At 35.7% G+C, this 16,856-nt stretch overlaps 2 protein-coding genes across 4 annotated transcripts; one reads left to right on the top strand and one right to left on the bottom strand.

Moving 5' to 3' along the window:
* The first annotated feature begins 230 nt into the window (after nt 1-230).
* LOC109011341 (4-coumarate--CoA ligase-like 5) lies at nt 231-3,387 on the top strand. Its single transcript, XM_018992499.2, has 4 exons — nt 231-2,089; nt 2,289-2,356; nt 2,443-2,545; nt 2,638-3,387. The coding sequence occupies exons 1-4, from the start codon at nt 665-667 to the stop codon at nt 2,761-2,763; spliced, it is 1,722 nt and encodes a 573-aa protein (XP_018848044.1). The 5' UTR covers nt 231-664; the 3' UTR covers nt 2,764-3,387.
* A 138-nt stretch (nt 3,388-3,525) lies between these two features.
* On the bottom strand, nt 3,526-10,498 carry LOC109011342 (acyl-CoA-binding domain-containing protein 4). 3 transcript variants are annotated; one of them, XM_018992500.2, is made up of 14 exons: nt 10,159-10,498; nt 8,571-8,696; nt 8,291-8,368; nt 8,084-8,200; nt 7,458-7,524; nt 7,276-7,337; nt 6,941-7,080; nt 6,472-6,598; nt 5,962-6,076; nt 5,773-5,861; nt 5,228-5,311; nt 4,338-4,658; nt 4,191-4,250; nt 3,526-4,047 (listed from the first exon to the last, which is right to left on the bottom strand). In XM_018992500.2, exons 2-14 carry the CDS (start codon nt 8,685-8,687, stop codon nt 3,868-3,870), a joined length of 1,557 nt encoding a protein of 518 aa, XP_018848045.2. In that variant the 5' UTR covers nt 8,688-8,696; nt 10,159-10,498; the 3' UTR covers nt 3,526-3,867. The 3 variants fall into 3 exon arrangements, with proteins under 3 accessions (XP_018848045.2, XP_018848046.2, XP_018848047.2); XM_018992501.2 differs by lacking the exon at nt 10,159-10,498 and adding an exon at nt 9,001-9,091; XM_018992502.2 differs by lacking the exon at nt 10,159-10,498 and adding an exon at nt 8,881-8,958.
* Nucleotides 10,499-16,856: the final 6,358 nt, after the last annotated feature.

The following is a 16,856-nucleotide window of genomic DNA, read 5'->3' as shown; positions in this document are numbered from 1 at the left end:
GAGCGAGCTCGAGCAAAAATGAGCTACGTACCAAGTCCAGACTGTTTAGGACAAAAATCAGCTATAAACCAACTCATAAACTTAAAACATATATGAGCCGCGGGCGGCAGAAGTGTGATTGCTAATATTCTGACAATATCTTTAGACTTGGGCGGCACAGTATACTGACTTTTTTGGTTCCAACAAAAACCGTTGATAACTATGACTATGAAGTACGAACCTTTAACGCCATGTCTATCAAGCATTGCAGGACAATCGATATGAATTTTCTAATTACAAGATACAATGACTTGGCCCATAAAGAATCATAGCCATATATACTAGTTGACCAACCTCTTCAAAACTATAGGCCTTTTACTTCTTTACATTCTTCTTTAAAATCCTGTTTCTTTCAACCAAGCGAGGGAGGAACCAAAAACAAAATAAGATATCATGATTCACGACTTGGTCTAAATCGCCTTGGCCGGCATCTTAGTATTCGTACACTCAGAATATTCCTAATTGACGTACTAACCAATGCATATGTTGGAGCCTTTCTGTCACAAAATCCAACAGCAAAGCCTATTTAACCCACATTCATGTGAGATTTTGCCATAGCCGAGAATCAAGTAACTTGAGCACATATATTCGATACAGCTTAGCGAATTCATCGATCAAAGACAAAATGTCAGTCGAAGAGGCGCCGTGGAAAACCACCACCGAAGAAGAATCCGCCAACCCTCAACGGGGATTCGATGAGAAAAGCGGTTTCGACCCAGAAACCGGAATCTACCATTCACTTGTCAAACTTGGTGAACAGAAACAGATCCCCAGTAGGCCAGACCTTGACACTGCCACATTTGTGCTATCACAATTCCCAGATTCTCACAAATCCGAATCACAGATTGCACTCATCGACGCAGCCACTAATCAGCATGTCACCTATGCACAGCTCCATAGGTCAATTCGTTCACTCGCATCAGGCTTGTACCATGCTCTTGGGGTCCGAAAAGGCGACGTGGTGTTTGTCTTGTCTCCGAACTCGCTTCTCTACCCAACCATATGCCTCGCCGTGTTCTCGGTTGGTGCAGTGCTGACCACAGCCAACCCACTTAATACCCAGGCAGAAATCGCCAAGCAAGTTCGTGACTCGGGTGCTAAGTTGGCCATTTCAGCGCCCGCAGAGCTCCACAAATTAGTCCCAACTGGGGTGCCCACAGTTCTAACATCGGGAAAATCCAGCAACGATGGTTTGTTGTCCATCGAAGAGTTGATTGAATGCTGTGATGATCCGCTAGAGTTGCCACAAATCTCGCGGGCTCAGTCCGACACAGCAGCTATATTGTATTCTTCGGGAACTACTGGGACAAGCAAAGGTGTGATTCTAACACATGCAAATTTCATTTCCCTCGTGACGTTGCTCCAATGGTCAGTGGAAGTAACCTCATCCGAAAAAGACGTGTTTTTGTGTTTCATTCCCATGTTTCACATCTACGGGCTTGCGTTCTTCGCGCTAGGATTGTTTTGTTCGGGAGTCACCACGGTGTTGATGCAAAAGTTCGAGCTCCAAATCATGCTTGATGCTATTCAAGCACACAAGATTAGTAACATACCTGCGGTGCCCCCCGTGATACTCGGGCTAGTAAAGTATGCAAGAAAAGAAGGGAGTGACTTGTCGTGTTTGAGAAGGGTGGGCTCAGGGGCTGCACCGCTGAGCAAAGAAGTGGCCGACAGATTCAGAGAGAGGTTTCCATGGGTGGAGCTAAGGCAGGGATATGGACTAACAGAAAGCACTGGAGCTGCAACTTTTTTTGCGTCGGGCAGAGAGGCAAAGGCTCGTCCGGACTCCTCAGGAGTGTTGCTTCCAAGCTTTTGTGCTAAGGTGGTAGATACTGAAACAGGAAAGGGATTGCCACCTTACAGGAAAGGAGAGCTGTGGCTGAAGAGCCCTACTATTATGAAAGGATATTTGGGAAATGTGGAAGCTACCACAGCAACAATTGATTCGGATGGGTGGTTGAAAACCGGTGATCTTTGTTATTTTGATGAGGACGGGTACGTTTACATCGTGGATCGTATAAAGGAGCTCATCAAGCATAATGGGTATCAGGTATGCCTTGCAGTTTTTGCACCAAGATCGGTTAATGATAGATAGAAGGTGTTTTTAACTTAAAGGTCCAAACTTCTAGGATCATGAATGGCTTCAACAATGGTTGGCATCAGAACCAAAAAAGATGTCAAATATTAATTAACGACCATAATGCGTTCTGGATCATGTTCAAGGTTAAATGTTTTGAATGTGTATACAGGTGGCTCCTGCAGAACTAGAAGCAATACTTTTGAGTCATCCCACTATTCTTGATGCAGCCGTTATTCCGTACGTTATCTTACATCCGTCTCTTTCTCCCTCTAACAAAAATCGAAATCTCGTATTCATCAAAAGAAAATATCAAAATTTTGCAGGCTTGAGGACGAAGAAGCAGGACAGATACCAAAGGCATACGTGGTAAAAGCAGCTGGTTCTGAGCTCACTGAAGACCAAGTAATTCAATTCGTGGCAGATCAGGTTTGTCATGTGCCCATGACTCTTCCACTCTCTTTCCTTGGTAGCCATCGGTAATAGTTTCTCAGTTTATGGATATTATATGGGAATTTCAGGTGGCCCCGTACAAGAAAGTAAGAAGAGTTGCTTTCACTAGTGCCATTCCAAGGTCAGCTGCAGGCAAAATATTGCGGAAGGAACTCGTTTCACAAAGGAAACAGCAACTTATCTCCAAGTTATAACGATTTTCTCCCCTTTTTCTACTTTCTTTTCCACCAGAGAGGAAAGAGGAGGTTCGAGAAATAAAATCGATAAACCACAATGTTTCTGCAGTGCATAAACTAATAACGAGAGAGTACGAGGATATAGCAAATTTTCTCAGAAAAAATGTGAGCAGAAGATAGGCCTTTTGGAGGTCAATCTGTTACACGACGGACTGAGGGCAGGGAAGTGGAGAGGAGATTCGCAGCTGGAGGGGCGTATGAAGTGTATGAAGAAATGTGCGGAATTGGGGAAGAAGAGATCGACCGAGCCCTAGATGCCCAAGTGTGATTTTGGGCTTCATGGGCCAGAAGGAAGGAATGGTCTCGGGCTTCAGTTTTACAGGGGACGTGGACTGGAAGCTTCACCTGCTGGGCCCATTATTATTTGCTTTTTCTATCTGATGTATTTTAGTTATAGCCCATGATCTGTTAAAGGGCAGTTTAGTATTTTCATGCTTTCAGTACTATTTAGGTCTGTCTGTCACTCTGACAGAGTTAGTTAGTTATGCAAATAATACAGAATATTCTGTACTCTTTGAATTTTGGAGGAGCCTCCCTCGAAGCAGGCCTCACTTTCATCTCTATCAATATACAGATTCTCATTTTCAGTATCATTTCTCATTCATCTTCCTTGTTACAGTCATCCACTACAATCAATTTGTGTAACGGTCTGTATAATACAATTTGATACACAGCTTCCTTTTGCTTATCAGAGAAATTTTTCCAAATGTTGCGATAGCGTTACGGATTAATATGAATTATCATACCTTCAGATGAAATTTCAGGTTACAGGGATAACAAGAAAGAATAAATGGGAAGAAACAAAAAATAATAACAATGAACAGAATGTGGGATTCCATTCCAAAAACAAACAAAAATGACAGAAAGGTCAAATTTTATTGTACAAAGTTGAGTCTTATCCCATTGTGCGCTTGCAAACCATGGTCGAAAATCACCAGAGGTTTTCCAAATAGCAACTGCTGTGATCTGCCAAAGCTTAAAGAACATATTATACTCTTAGCAGCGACTGCTAACCGATTGAATTATTCCCTGATAAAATTTCTAGGCACAAATAATCGAATTTTATGCATTGCCAGTGCCCCCAGCTATCCATCGCCAAACACCACCAGAACCTTGCCTCTGAACAGCTGAAGCTAGTTCCATATCCTGCTCAAATGCAGACTTCTGTCTCCGAAGTACTTGTACCTCATTCTCTATGGACTGCACTGATTCTAGTACCTTTTGCAATTCTGTGATTTGCGCCTGGATATCACCAATACCGTTTAAAAAAAAAAAAAAGGCCAGCATATCATACAATTAAATTCAGCAGGATAATTCAAGTGACCCAGTAGTCTATAAAGGAATAACAGATAAAAAGTAAAAGAAGGAATAAATGAGTAGGAAACCTCCAGCTTAAAACATCTTGATCTCTCGGCTATTAGTTGACCTTGGACTGAAACGAGTTCCTGAAAAAATACGGTTCAAACAATGAAAGTTTTAAAGGCTGACCAATTGATAATCAGATAAATTAGTAACACAAAAAAAAAACATACCTTCGACAACTCAGAATGAGTGCCATTTTTCTCTCCAATCTGTCCCCTAAGCCTAGTATTTTCAGCTCTGACTTCTGCAAGTGACAGCTCCAACACATCTTTCTCTTGTCTGATGGCCTTAATCTCATTTGTAACATCTTGTTCAGAAAAACTGTTTTCAGCCTCCTTAGAGTTTGAATCTTCTGTTTTTGTGAAATTTAACTTTTCAGCTTTGGTTAAGGCATATGCAGCAGTAACAGAAGCCGCTGCTGCAGCCGCTGCTGGTGACTGGAAAATCTTGGGACGTGATGAGTCCCTGGGTTTTGGTTTCATAACAAAAACCTACGGAATAAAAGTACAGACACAGAAATCACAGAATGCAGTTTAAGTCGCAATCACAAAATCAACAGAGGAAAACTTGAAAATAAGCGTTTGCAGATGAATAAGTTTTAGGATTTAAGGCCTAATGCTAGAATTGTGAGCTATGAAGAGAGTTCATATGTTTTTTTATCAGTAAATAAGAATTTTATTAATATAAGCGAAGCCAAGTGCACGGGACATATACAAGAGCAACACCTATGCATGAGTGTCTAAAGATACAAGGAAATCATGTTCGGTCGTGCCATTGAAGTCTATTACAATCTACTAATGGAATAAAGTACGAAGAAAAAAAGTTTTAATCTCGTCCATTGTTCATTCACGATCCTCAAAGCTTCAACCATTCCATGAGAGGAGCTCATACATGACACAATAGAAAATCTCATTGAATACCATGTATCTTTTTTTTTTTTTTTGGTATGTAAATACTTCGTTTCAACATATGTTGATGTGTTCAAAATCAATGCAATCTTAAGAGAGAGATTTTTTTAACCCAACGTCTAATAAGCAATAGGAGTTAGTATATAACATACCTCATTGCTGTATTTCCCATTGTAGCCACCAAAGGCAACCAAATATTTCTCGCCGTCAATTAGTGCCGAGCAAACACTCAGTCCCTGTTTCCATGTTTATATCCTTGATCATGTACAAAATCAATATATTCATGTGCTATGAATTCCAAGTGCAAGGCATTGTCCTAAATTAGAACATTGAAAGTAAAACCCTTCATAAATAAGATATAGCACAAGACACATTATATTCATGACTCTCCACCCTAAAAAAGATACGAGTCTGTTCAACAGTTCATCTCACTTCAAGCAGAGAAGTAGGTACTGTAGGTTCTTTAACTAGGCCCTGGCAGGGTCATCCATGCTTAAATAAAGATTCATATTTCAGGATTCGAAACAGTGTTAAATGCCAACACTAGCACCAGAAACTTGTCATATAATTATATCACTATGGTGCTTCTCAAGTGTTGATACCAATCATTCAGAATCTGCTAGAAACAATCAAAAGCATCTTACAGAATTGATAGAAATGAAAAAAAGGAGAGAAAGAAAAGGAACAAAGTGGTGACCTCACTAGCAAGCGGATCCCTGGGCTTCACAGTTGTCAATGCAGACCAAACTAGCTTAGACATATTTAACACTAAAGTCTCGGGGCAACCTGCAAAAACATATAGTCACGCATCCTTGAATATGCTAACGCGGATAAGAAACTGCAGGCACAGACAGTATATATTTAATAAGCATATAATTTTACATACCACTTTTATTATCTCCACCACCAACTATATACCAGTTTTCATCAATGTTTATTCCAGCATGCCCAGCTCTGGCAGTCACTAAATCACCCTGGATTTGTGGTTGGGACCATTCCATCTGCATGTATAATGGAGCTTCTCAGCCTATAATACTAGGAATCAAAAAAAAGCCTGGGCAAGGGATAAAAGTTCAGGCAAACGCTAAGTAGAAGCCCAAAGTATAGTATAATTTTCAACTTTCCAAAATCTTGGCACTATGCATGTGCTTTTTGTGTTGTTTGTGTGATAGTGTTAGTCCATGTGCATTATTCACTTGTGTCAGTAGGTGACACATACTAACCATCAGGGAACCAAGTTTTATTCTACTGGCAATGTGAAAGATGCATTTTACCCTAGCGATCCACTTCTTGACATAGAATTGAAGCAGGATTAATATTTTTTTATCCCAAAAATAATCCATATATACAATGAAAAAGAAAATGTGCAAAGAGATTCTTCTGTACAAACACTTACAGTCTGCAAATCCAGTACGTGTAGGTCATTGAAGAAAATAGAATGAGAACAACCGCCAAAAACTAAAAGGTAACGTTCTGCATGCACTGCAGCTGTGTGATCGAATCTGGGAGCTGGAGGTGTCTGCCTATCATAACATAAGAAAGTGATGAAGAACTCTTCCGAAACCACAGGATTTTTTTTTTTTTTTTTTTTATCAGTAAACAATTTTTTTTTTTTATAAAAAATAAATTTTATTGATATGAATGAAATAGGCATGTACCAAGTACACAGGAAGTATACAAGTAAACAAACAAATTTTTATTAATCAAAAGGCAAAATGCCCAAGTATACGGGACATATACAAGAGCAACGCCTATGCATGCTAGTTTAGAGATACAAGGAATTCATGAAAATACATGCCATGGAAATCAATTACAATCAACCAATGATCTGAGACCACAGAAATTAGCTGGGACTAGATACTTACGTTGCCTCCAACAAATCCCAAGTCATTGTTTCCAGATCAAGAACATGGACATCATTCAACAATCTCCTGCTCTTGTCCTCTCCACCAAAAACTATCACTCTGGAACCAACAAGAGTTGCAGAATTCCCCCCAAAGGCTCCCTGGACGTATAATCTATCAGTGTACCATCAAATCACCATTAAACTCAGAAAATCAAATCCACTCCAGCGAAAATGAATATTCAATATTTTCCTGGCTAAATAAATAGATAACAAATGAAATTTCAGAAAACAATTGACGAAGCATAAGCACAAGGCCAGAAGCAAAATTAGTAGTAAGTAGAATCAGTAACTGACCGGCACTTTTCCTGAGGTCTCAAGGACACCACAGAGATGTGTTTCGAGATCGATGAATAACACTAGAACAAGTCCATTTACACCGAGTAAGGTTCTAAGCAACACAAGATAATAATGCAGTATTAACAGATAAAATCAGTAATCCCTTTACCAATGCCAATATGGCTCTCGGAGAAACAAACCTGTTATTTTGTCAGATGCTTTCTTTGAATGCCCACCAATGAGAAGAAGTCTATTTCCCCACTTAATCTGTCAAACAATTGAAGAGCAATTTAAGTAATTAACTAAAAAGATGTCGAGTTCCTAAACTAATACTAGGTCCCTGTGCGTGAATTCCAAATTGCTAAGAAGGCAGAACAGATTATGGTTTACAAAACATCCACGTTATCTAGGAGTCATGGGATGGACTTCAAGGTCCATTTATCCACCCTGCCCCTCCTCATGTATACTTGGCAAAACAAAAACCTCGGGGTCCTTTTCAGTGAATCCCACATCACTAAGAAGGAAAAATAGATTATGGTTTTTTTAAGTGCCTAAGGTATCTCAAGAGTCTATGAATGTTCACTTATGGACCGACAAGGTATCTCAAGAGTCTATGAATGTTCACTTATGGACCTCATCATCCTTGTCACCTCTATTTCTTATAATTATTTAGCTAACAAAGAATACGTAAATTAACAGATAGAAGTCAGACATAACCGGGAAAAAAAAAAAAACAGAAAAGCACACATGCTCAAATGGAGAGTACAATTTTATTTTATTTTTTTCTGATAAATACGGACAGTATAAATTTGCATGAACTTCTTACCAAATTGTGACCTGAGGTGGCTGGAAGAATTCCCAGTGAGCCTCTGTCCTCAAATTCATCAGCATTTGGTTGTTTCAGTTTTAGATTAGACCATGCCAAACTTTTGAGATCAAAGACCTGGAGAATATCCAATCATCTGATGACTCACGAGAGAGGATTCAAAAATTAATTTGCAAAATTGGATGGCCAATTGGGCATATCCAATACCTGAACATCAGACAGGTACCGACCATTACGACTTCCACCAACAACATATAATTTCTCATCAACCGCTGCGGCAGCATGCTACGGTTAAAAGACAAACCAGTATGATTAGTTTCTGGCTCATTATTGAAGAGAAAAATACCAGACGAATATGCCAATGCTCATGGACTTACGACAATCAAATGCAAATGGAATCAACCTTAACAGTCCGAAGCCCCATAGGGGTAGAAATGCTGGAACCAACAGTATATCTTGTTCAAATTTTCTACGGAGAAAAAATCACCTTGTAGCGAGCTGGTGGCCGTTGACCAGAGACGGGGAGTGCTATCCACTGGTCATGAGCCACTCCCGATTTCCAGTCGCTAATATCCAAAGCTTTCTTAACCTCCTCTGTTCCCATACCAGCTGTCTGCAAGTCACCCACGTAGATTATTGGAAATCTCTTCAACAGGTATCTCAGTCAAAAAACCGACGATAATTCACAGAAGCTTATTACAAAATAAAAAAAGATCACAGTAAACATCAAACATCCAATGATAACGAGAAAAAAAAGAAGATACAAAGGGTTTCAGATCCAGCAACAGTGTACCCACCAAAAATTTGGATGTCTCAAAATTTATAGGGAAGACTTTTAAATAACTACTAGGATAACGTTATATATTATGAGAAAATAGTTATCATCGCTAGTAGGATAAGATTTAAAAATCACTGACCTTCTTATGAATAATTAGGGATCGCAGTAATGGAGATCAAGATGACAGAATAGTGACCCAGCATAAGTTAAAAAACATAACAGAGCAAAAAGAAGACCATAAAAGAAAAGAAAAATAATTTATACCCAATATTTTTCATAATATATTTCAAAATAATATTTTAAATGAGATATAATTTTATAAAACACTTTATAAAAATAATGAATACTGTTAGATATAAGTCTTAAATATATAAATTTCATACAAATTTTTTATAAAAAAAAATAGATCCACCTAATAAAAAGTAACTTTTTCTATATTTTTTTAAAATAAAGTCTATTATTTTACATAAATATATATAAAATTTATCTATTTAAAACTTGTATAACATATTTCTCAAAAAGAAAATGGTCAACGGCTTGACAAAGAAATCATGAGCTGATTGGTCCTAAAGAATCGTCTCGCCAACCACGAGAAGTTGGATGGGTCTTTGTTGACCTGAGTTAAGTTTATAGAAGGCATTGAACATTTCAGTTTACGAAAACAAAGAATTTCAGTCAGTAAATTCTATCTAAAGTGTGACACTACTACAATAAGATCTTCGCTTGAAGGCCACAGGTCGCGATTAGAGATAAATATTAATATTAAATTAAGATTGAATTATATATAAAAAGAACACTACGTATAAAAGAAAAATCAAAATGGAAGTCCGTAAAAGCATGGCCTACCGCGAAAAGTTTGCAAATGCTGCTCTGTATTCTGTAATATATAAAATAAGAAACTCAATAATTTCTCTACAAGAAAATTAAGGATTTTTAGTAAATTTCACAGGAAAGTGGCCTCATTCAAACATTTAGCTTTCTAATTGCTATTATTTACAGAAAAGCGTCTTCTTCGGCACTTGAAAATGTCATCGACTCAACTATGTTAGCCCATGCTACTTTGTTTAATCATACACTTCGCCAACATAAAAGTATCATATTGAAAACTTTAGTTTTCATTTTCTCTCTGTTTGTTTCATTTTTCTTAACAAGCAAACAGACAACAAAATTGCCCGTTGAAATAATAAATTCTACGGTAAGAAAATCCAAATCCGAAATCGAAAATTCAAGCAGAATATAAAATCGAATGAATAAGTTCAAAATTATCGGAAAACAATGAGGAACAGGCATGACGTACCTAAAATTCCAAGAAGAAGCTCGAGGAAATAGCAGCCGTTGAAAAAGGATCGAATCGAGATTCAAGGTAACCTAAACTGGCCGGGGAAGGACAATGTGGTTGGATCGGATGGTGCAGAACACGGATCTCCGACCAAAGCGAAGAATCCAACGGCACCGTAGAGATCTCTCAATCTCTCCTTCCCTCCCAAAACTGCGCCTCTGTTCGGATAAATTGTGACGTAGAGCAGAACGTCGTTTCAGCTCGGGATGGTAATTTATATCCACGGCAACATATATACTGTAGATTACAGAGGCTCAACACTATCAGCTCTTTGGCAACGGCCTAGATTGTCAAATTTAGAATTTGGCTACAATCTTAACTTTTGATTATAGTATCAATTTTTAATTAAGCGAGAGTATTAGTAATGATCTAGAGTTCAAATTTTGATTAGAATTTCAAGTTTTAGTTATAATATTAATTTTTGACTATGTGAATCCACGTGAGATTAGTCATTTTAAAGTTAAAATAATAATATAATATTATATATTTTAATAATATTTTATAATTTTTTTATTTTATAAATACACTTCATATATTAATTAATTATTAGATTTTTACTTAAAATTATTATTTCTCAATTATTTTCTTCCTCAACTTAATTATCCAACAAACACATACAAACCAAACTTTCTTTCTGCCTAAAATATAAATAAAAACAATGACCCCAATTTTCAAACCTACTGAGAAATATATAAATAAAGAAATAAGGATAAAATGAAAATATCCAAAAAGAAAATAGAAGAATAATGCACAAAAGTGGAAAATATTTCCTGCGAGGGAGAGAAGAGTGAGGGAAAGAGAGAGGGATGGTTGGTGGAAAATATTAAAATTATTGTTTGGTTTGTGAACATTAACTCTCCAAATATTACTGGCCCCCTTAATTTACTGTAGCTCATATCTTGAGCTTTAATAGTTTGGCTAGTTCAATGTAGATAATTTTTCTCATACCTAGCCAAAATATGAAGATACATTAGCATTTGACTAGTCCAATGTCAATGCTCTGAGTCCACACTGGACTAATTATCATAAGGTCAAAATAATAATATAATATTATATATTTTAATAATATTTCACAAATTTTTTTTATATTATGCAAATACACTTGATATATTTTAATAATATTTGACAAACAAAAAAATTATACAACAATTCTTGAAACTAATAAACTAATTTTTGCCAATCTTTCTTCTTTACAAAAACCATCTGCCGAACTTTATAAAAAAATTTAGCAGCACAAGCTATTAACATCTTGTTTTATGCAATACTATTATATGACAACCAACATAAGCTGAGAAAAACAAAAAAACATAAGCCAAAAATGAAAAAGGAATTGCAACATGAAGGCTGCTTGACATCATCTTTCAATACAACTTATAATTTTCGAGGCCCATGCTTATGCTGTCTTATCATCTACTAATTGTACTATTTATTCTCGCTAGCACTTGACAATACTTAGTTGGCCACCATCCTTGTTAGCTGTAGTGGTTGCTTTGACCTCATTGCAGTGATTAATAAACTTGCCCAGCTCCTGTTTCGATCAAGTTGAATAAGAGAACATGTTAATGAATCTAAATAAGTAAATTTTTATAGAGTAAGGAAACATAAGAAGAAACTGAAACAAGAACTTCTAAAGGCTCCCCTGAGGGTAGAGATAGTAATAGATTTTTAAAGGCTCCTCCAAAATTAATAGATCATGGGATCCACTCTTCTGTTCCATTCTCTCCTAAGTATTCTGATCCAATTCCAAAATAGGTGGAGGATGAGTGCAAAAAGCATTTTCAAAAACCACTTTATTGAGTTATGCCCGCAAAAAGTAGTTTATGGCAAAAAGTAAAATTAATTTACATGTGGTTAATGGCACACTTTAATAGTTGATTAATAAAATTGTACTTCACAAAAGTTGCCTCACAATTTCACAACTGATTATTTCTTACTTGTTAAAATAAAAATAACAATAAATGAAAGCATAAAAGAAAACACAATTCCACAACTGATTACTTCTTCTTAAAGTTAAAACTATAAAGCATAAAAGAAAGCAAAAATGCTAAAGATGATACTATAGAGTCATACTTATGGTGAGAGCTAATGCATATATATATCAGTCATACCTCTGGTAGATATCCTTTAGAAGCTTTCATCAAAAGCAATATTAAGACAATGACACAACAATATAATTTGTCAATATGCTCATAATCAAAAATAAAAAGGAAGTATGAGAGACATTAATATAATTAAAAATTGAATTTGAACTACTATAAATAGATTCTTATGTCCACCCTCATTTCATACTGTTAAAGATAAAAAAAAAAAAATTTTATAAGTACTGTTAAAGATAAATTTGTTTTACTGAGATGTCAAAATACTACCCTGACATCATTTCTAACAATCACAGAGCATAATCTTGATGGGCAATATTTCTCTTCATCTTGAATTTTGTCATTCTCTAATTTCCATAGCATCTTATATAAACTACAACTCATTCTCATTTAAAACTATAATCTTGTATAACTACATGGCAAAACTCAGCAGTTCTATAGCTCTTCATGTAGATCATATCCCTCAGCATTATATAATTTACTAATAATAATGGCAAAACAAGCATAACCAGTCCAAAAATCACATAACAAGACCATGAGCAGTTCTTTGGATTTCATTGCTATCTTAAGATGTTTTTCAACATCTGAGTCAGAACATTGTTATTGATACAACAATGTAATTGTTCTTAGATGAAAACGTCAAGAACCATGTTCCTATTGAAGTGACTAGAGATTGGGAGAACTAGTGGAAATGGAGTATTCAATGAAGATGTACAAGTTAGCACTCATTTTCGCTATTCTTCCTCCCCTCCAAAACTTCTTGTTGCTCCTACAACCTCAGCCAAATGGAAATTCATCTATCCATAGGATGGATAAACATAAGTCTGTCATTGACAAAAATCCTAAGCAAATCATTTTATTGACAAAACACCAAAAGCAACACAAATTGCCGTGATAACCAAAGTTTTTCTAAAAATAACCAAAAAAACCGAGATCATTGTTGCAATTAAAAAGCATCACAAGCAGATCAAACATCAACTCAAAGCAAGCCCTTCCACTTACAAGAAAGATCCAAAATTTACCAACAAGATAAAAAAAGACCAAGAAATCAGAACACTCACCAAGACTAGAGATCTTCCAATTGGCAATCGAGCTCGACACTAATGGGCAAGAGTCCGTGGATGCAGCCTCAGCATTATCTGGTGACTTTTGGTGTTCGTCCATGAACTTCTGGCTCATCGAATAGCAGAGCTCAAGCACAGGTAAAGTGTTGCAGAGCTCAAGAATCTCATTATAACTAAACCCAAAGCCAAGATCCAAGCACCATTTAAGCTCATCAAGATCCTCATCCGTCAAGCTTTTGGTAGGGAGAGAAGAGTGAGGAAGAGGGACTTACAATTTGGCCTGGAAGATGACGAGGAAGAAGACAATCGAAGGAGAGAATAGGGACGAACGAGGAAAAGAAGAGGCCTTGCGGGTCTGAAGAGAGAGAAAAGAACGAGGGAAATAGATAGGTGAGGTTGACGAAAATCATAAAATATTGTGATGGCCTGTGAACAGTAACTCGCCAATATTGGAGAGGCTCCTTAATTTATTGTAGCTCAAGTATTGAGTTTTGGATTTTTAGCTAGTCCAATATAGATATTTTTTCTCACATATAACTAAATTATAGACTTGTATTGACATTTGGCTAGACCATTGCCAATACTAAAAGCACTTTAAATGAATTTTTCATCTATCTTTTAAGAGCACTGACATTAGATTATCCAAATGCCAGTCATATACAAAATTCGATTCATTTTACATAAAAATTACTTCATTTGGATTATCCAAATGCAAAAACATAAGGCTTTTAGCTACAGCATATTATACTCGGTGATCATATATGACTCTCTACTGTACAAACACCAAATTAAATTTTATTGAATAAACGTCCATTTTGACCTCCCTCTTTCCCTTGAAATTTTGTTTCCCAACCGAGCTTCCTTCTTCTCTCCGTAGTGTCCATCCTACTCTCCCTCTCCTCTTCACCATTTTCATTATGTCTAGCGTCCAGAAACCTGTTAAATGATTTCTCTCATCGTCCCAGTATTTGTCTCGGAGTCCCAGGTGCGTGTGTGCTTTTCTTTCCCTTTTCTTTGCTTCATTTCTATTTTGGGAATTTTCTCTTGTTTTGGGTGTTCGTCGCACGCAGTTACACCACTCAGTTGCTAACTCTCTCATCTTCCCTGTGTCAGAATCGACATTAACATAGTGAATCTACATCTCGGTAGACTTGCTTGGTTTTTTAAACAAAAGAGTCCCTCGCCGTCTTGCATATTTCAACCCAACAACCCTTGGATAGATATCTTGCTCATTTCTTCTTGATATTCACGAATTGGCTTTTGATACTCTTTTCGATTCCTTAATTTTGATAGACTAGTGGCTGGACAGTGATTTTTCCATTGTGGTTTGTGGTTCGTGCTTTTTGGTTGGGTCGTGATTTGTGGTTTTTCATGGTCAACTGTGTGTTCATGGTTTGTAGTTTGTGCTTCTTGCTGCTTCTCTGGTTGTGGTTTGAAAGAAATCTCATGTTTTTCATATGCTTGTCGTAACTATAGTTCCTCTATAGTGTAATCTTTCAAGGGAAATTTCATGTTTTTCATATGTTTGTGTTTCGTTTATAGTTTATTGAGTTAGTGGTGGAAGTGCAAATTTTCTTTTGGTGGAAAGGAAAAAGAAAAGGAAAAGAAAAATGTGGGATCATATGATCGCAGGCTATGCCTATGGTTTCACCCTTTACAAATTCTAAGTTTTTGAATTATTTTTAGTCTTTGCTGATGAATCAAAGAAAATTAGAACTCAAATGTTATCTTGAATTACATGCTTGTTCCCAAATATTGAACTCAATGATTTTACTTCGGGCTGCTGGTTTTCTTCTGTCATGTTACATTATGGCCTGGGCCATCAGTATATTGTAGTGACGAAGGTAAAGACAGGTTAGCGCTTGGTTTTGCTGTTTTGGAAGGAAGTGAATTGCAACCAAAATATATAACCAATGGCTAGCTCTAGTAATGAGATTGATAATGGAAAGAGCAGACCCGAGAGCTTGAACTAAACTGATTTATGAACAACTGTAGATTTTCTTCTTGATTTTTCTTTTTTGTTGTTTGCGTGCTTCAATTACAACTGTTGTGGTGACTGAGATACTCTTTTGAGTGGTCTAAAACAAGGTTAATCAGTGACTAAGATGGTGAGAGTTGAGAAGTAGGAAGGTTGAATATTTTCCTTACTGCTACAACAAGATTTTCTGCACTGGTTTGGAGTCATGTGCATGTTGATCTATTGATGTTTGTATATTTATGTTTTCTTTATTAACATAGTAGTTAAAGGTTAAGAATGTTGTTCAAGGTGGCTTGAGCTGAACTAAGTAAAAATTGAAAGCTACTTAAGTTGATCACAAGATTAAAGGATATATAGGAAAGACTTAAGAGCAAACTTACAAGACAAAATCTCCCAAAACAGAATTAATATACTTGAAGTAAAAGGAAAACTATTTTAAGAAGTGCTGCACTAAGACTTGGACCACACTAAATCCAAGTTAATATTAATATTTCCATATAGCTCTTAATTTAGAAAAAAAAAAAATTAACAGAACAAAACAATTTGAAAAAAAAAATATTATTAAATTTATAATATTTTATTATTATTTTGACTATTATATAGATAATCCAATGTGAGAATACGTTTTAAGTAGAATAACCAAATGCAAAATCATGTAATATTATGCAAATTTTACATTTTCATTTGCATAATCCAATGCTAATGCTTAAATATATTATCAAAATTTACTTTTTTTATTTTATATATTAACTTTTACAATATATCATACATCAATTTATTTATTTTTTCTTCATATCATTTAAATATTATACTTTTTAATATTTTTATTCATTTCAAATATTTTCTCTAACTATCAATGATATCCTCATATTTTTTTTTTATATTTGCAATATCTCCTCATAAACAATATTATATAATTATGTTCTATTTTAAATTAATTCAAATTTATAAGCTAAATCAAAATATAAATTAATTTAAAAAATAAAAAGAATATATTTTTTTTACGTTCGAAAAACAGTTCACTTGAAGATATGGAATTGTTAATCAAAAGGAACTCAGAAGCTAAAAATTATTATTTGAGCAAAACTTGGTGCCTAGGAGTGTTATTTGAGAGAAATCCAGTGTCTTTGACGCTAAACAAAGAAGAAAGAGTGGGAAAGAGAGAGAGAGGTGGTCTGAAATGAAGATAAAATTTGTTGAGGAAATGGGAAAAATCAGACTAGCAAAGAGAAATGAATTAAAAATATTTTACAGGGTGAACAATTCCCTCTATATGTAGCGGGATCACCGTAGCAAAATGAAAAATGAAAATGAAATACAACATCTATTGTAGGTCATTTTTGAACAAATTTATTCATATTTTAATATATATATATATATATATATAATTATATAGATCATCCATTGGGAGTGCTCTAACTTCTTTGTAATTTAGAGCAATACTGCGTGGGTCTAGCATGAGATTGATCACGATAAAGATAAGAGTAAAAAGAAAAATTATTTAAAAAAAAAAATCAC

Source organism: Juglans regia, chromosome 7 (assembly GCF_001411555.2).
Source record: "Juglans regia cultivar Chandler chromosome 7, Walnut 2.0, whole genome shotgun sequence".
Classification (NCBI taxonomy): domain Eukaryota; kingdom Viridiplantae; phylum Streptophyta; class Magnoliopsida; order Fagales; family Juglandaceae; genus Juglans; species Juglans regia.
This window is presented reverse-complemented; position numbering and strand designations above follow the sequence as displayed.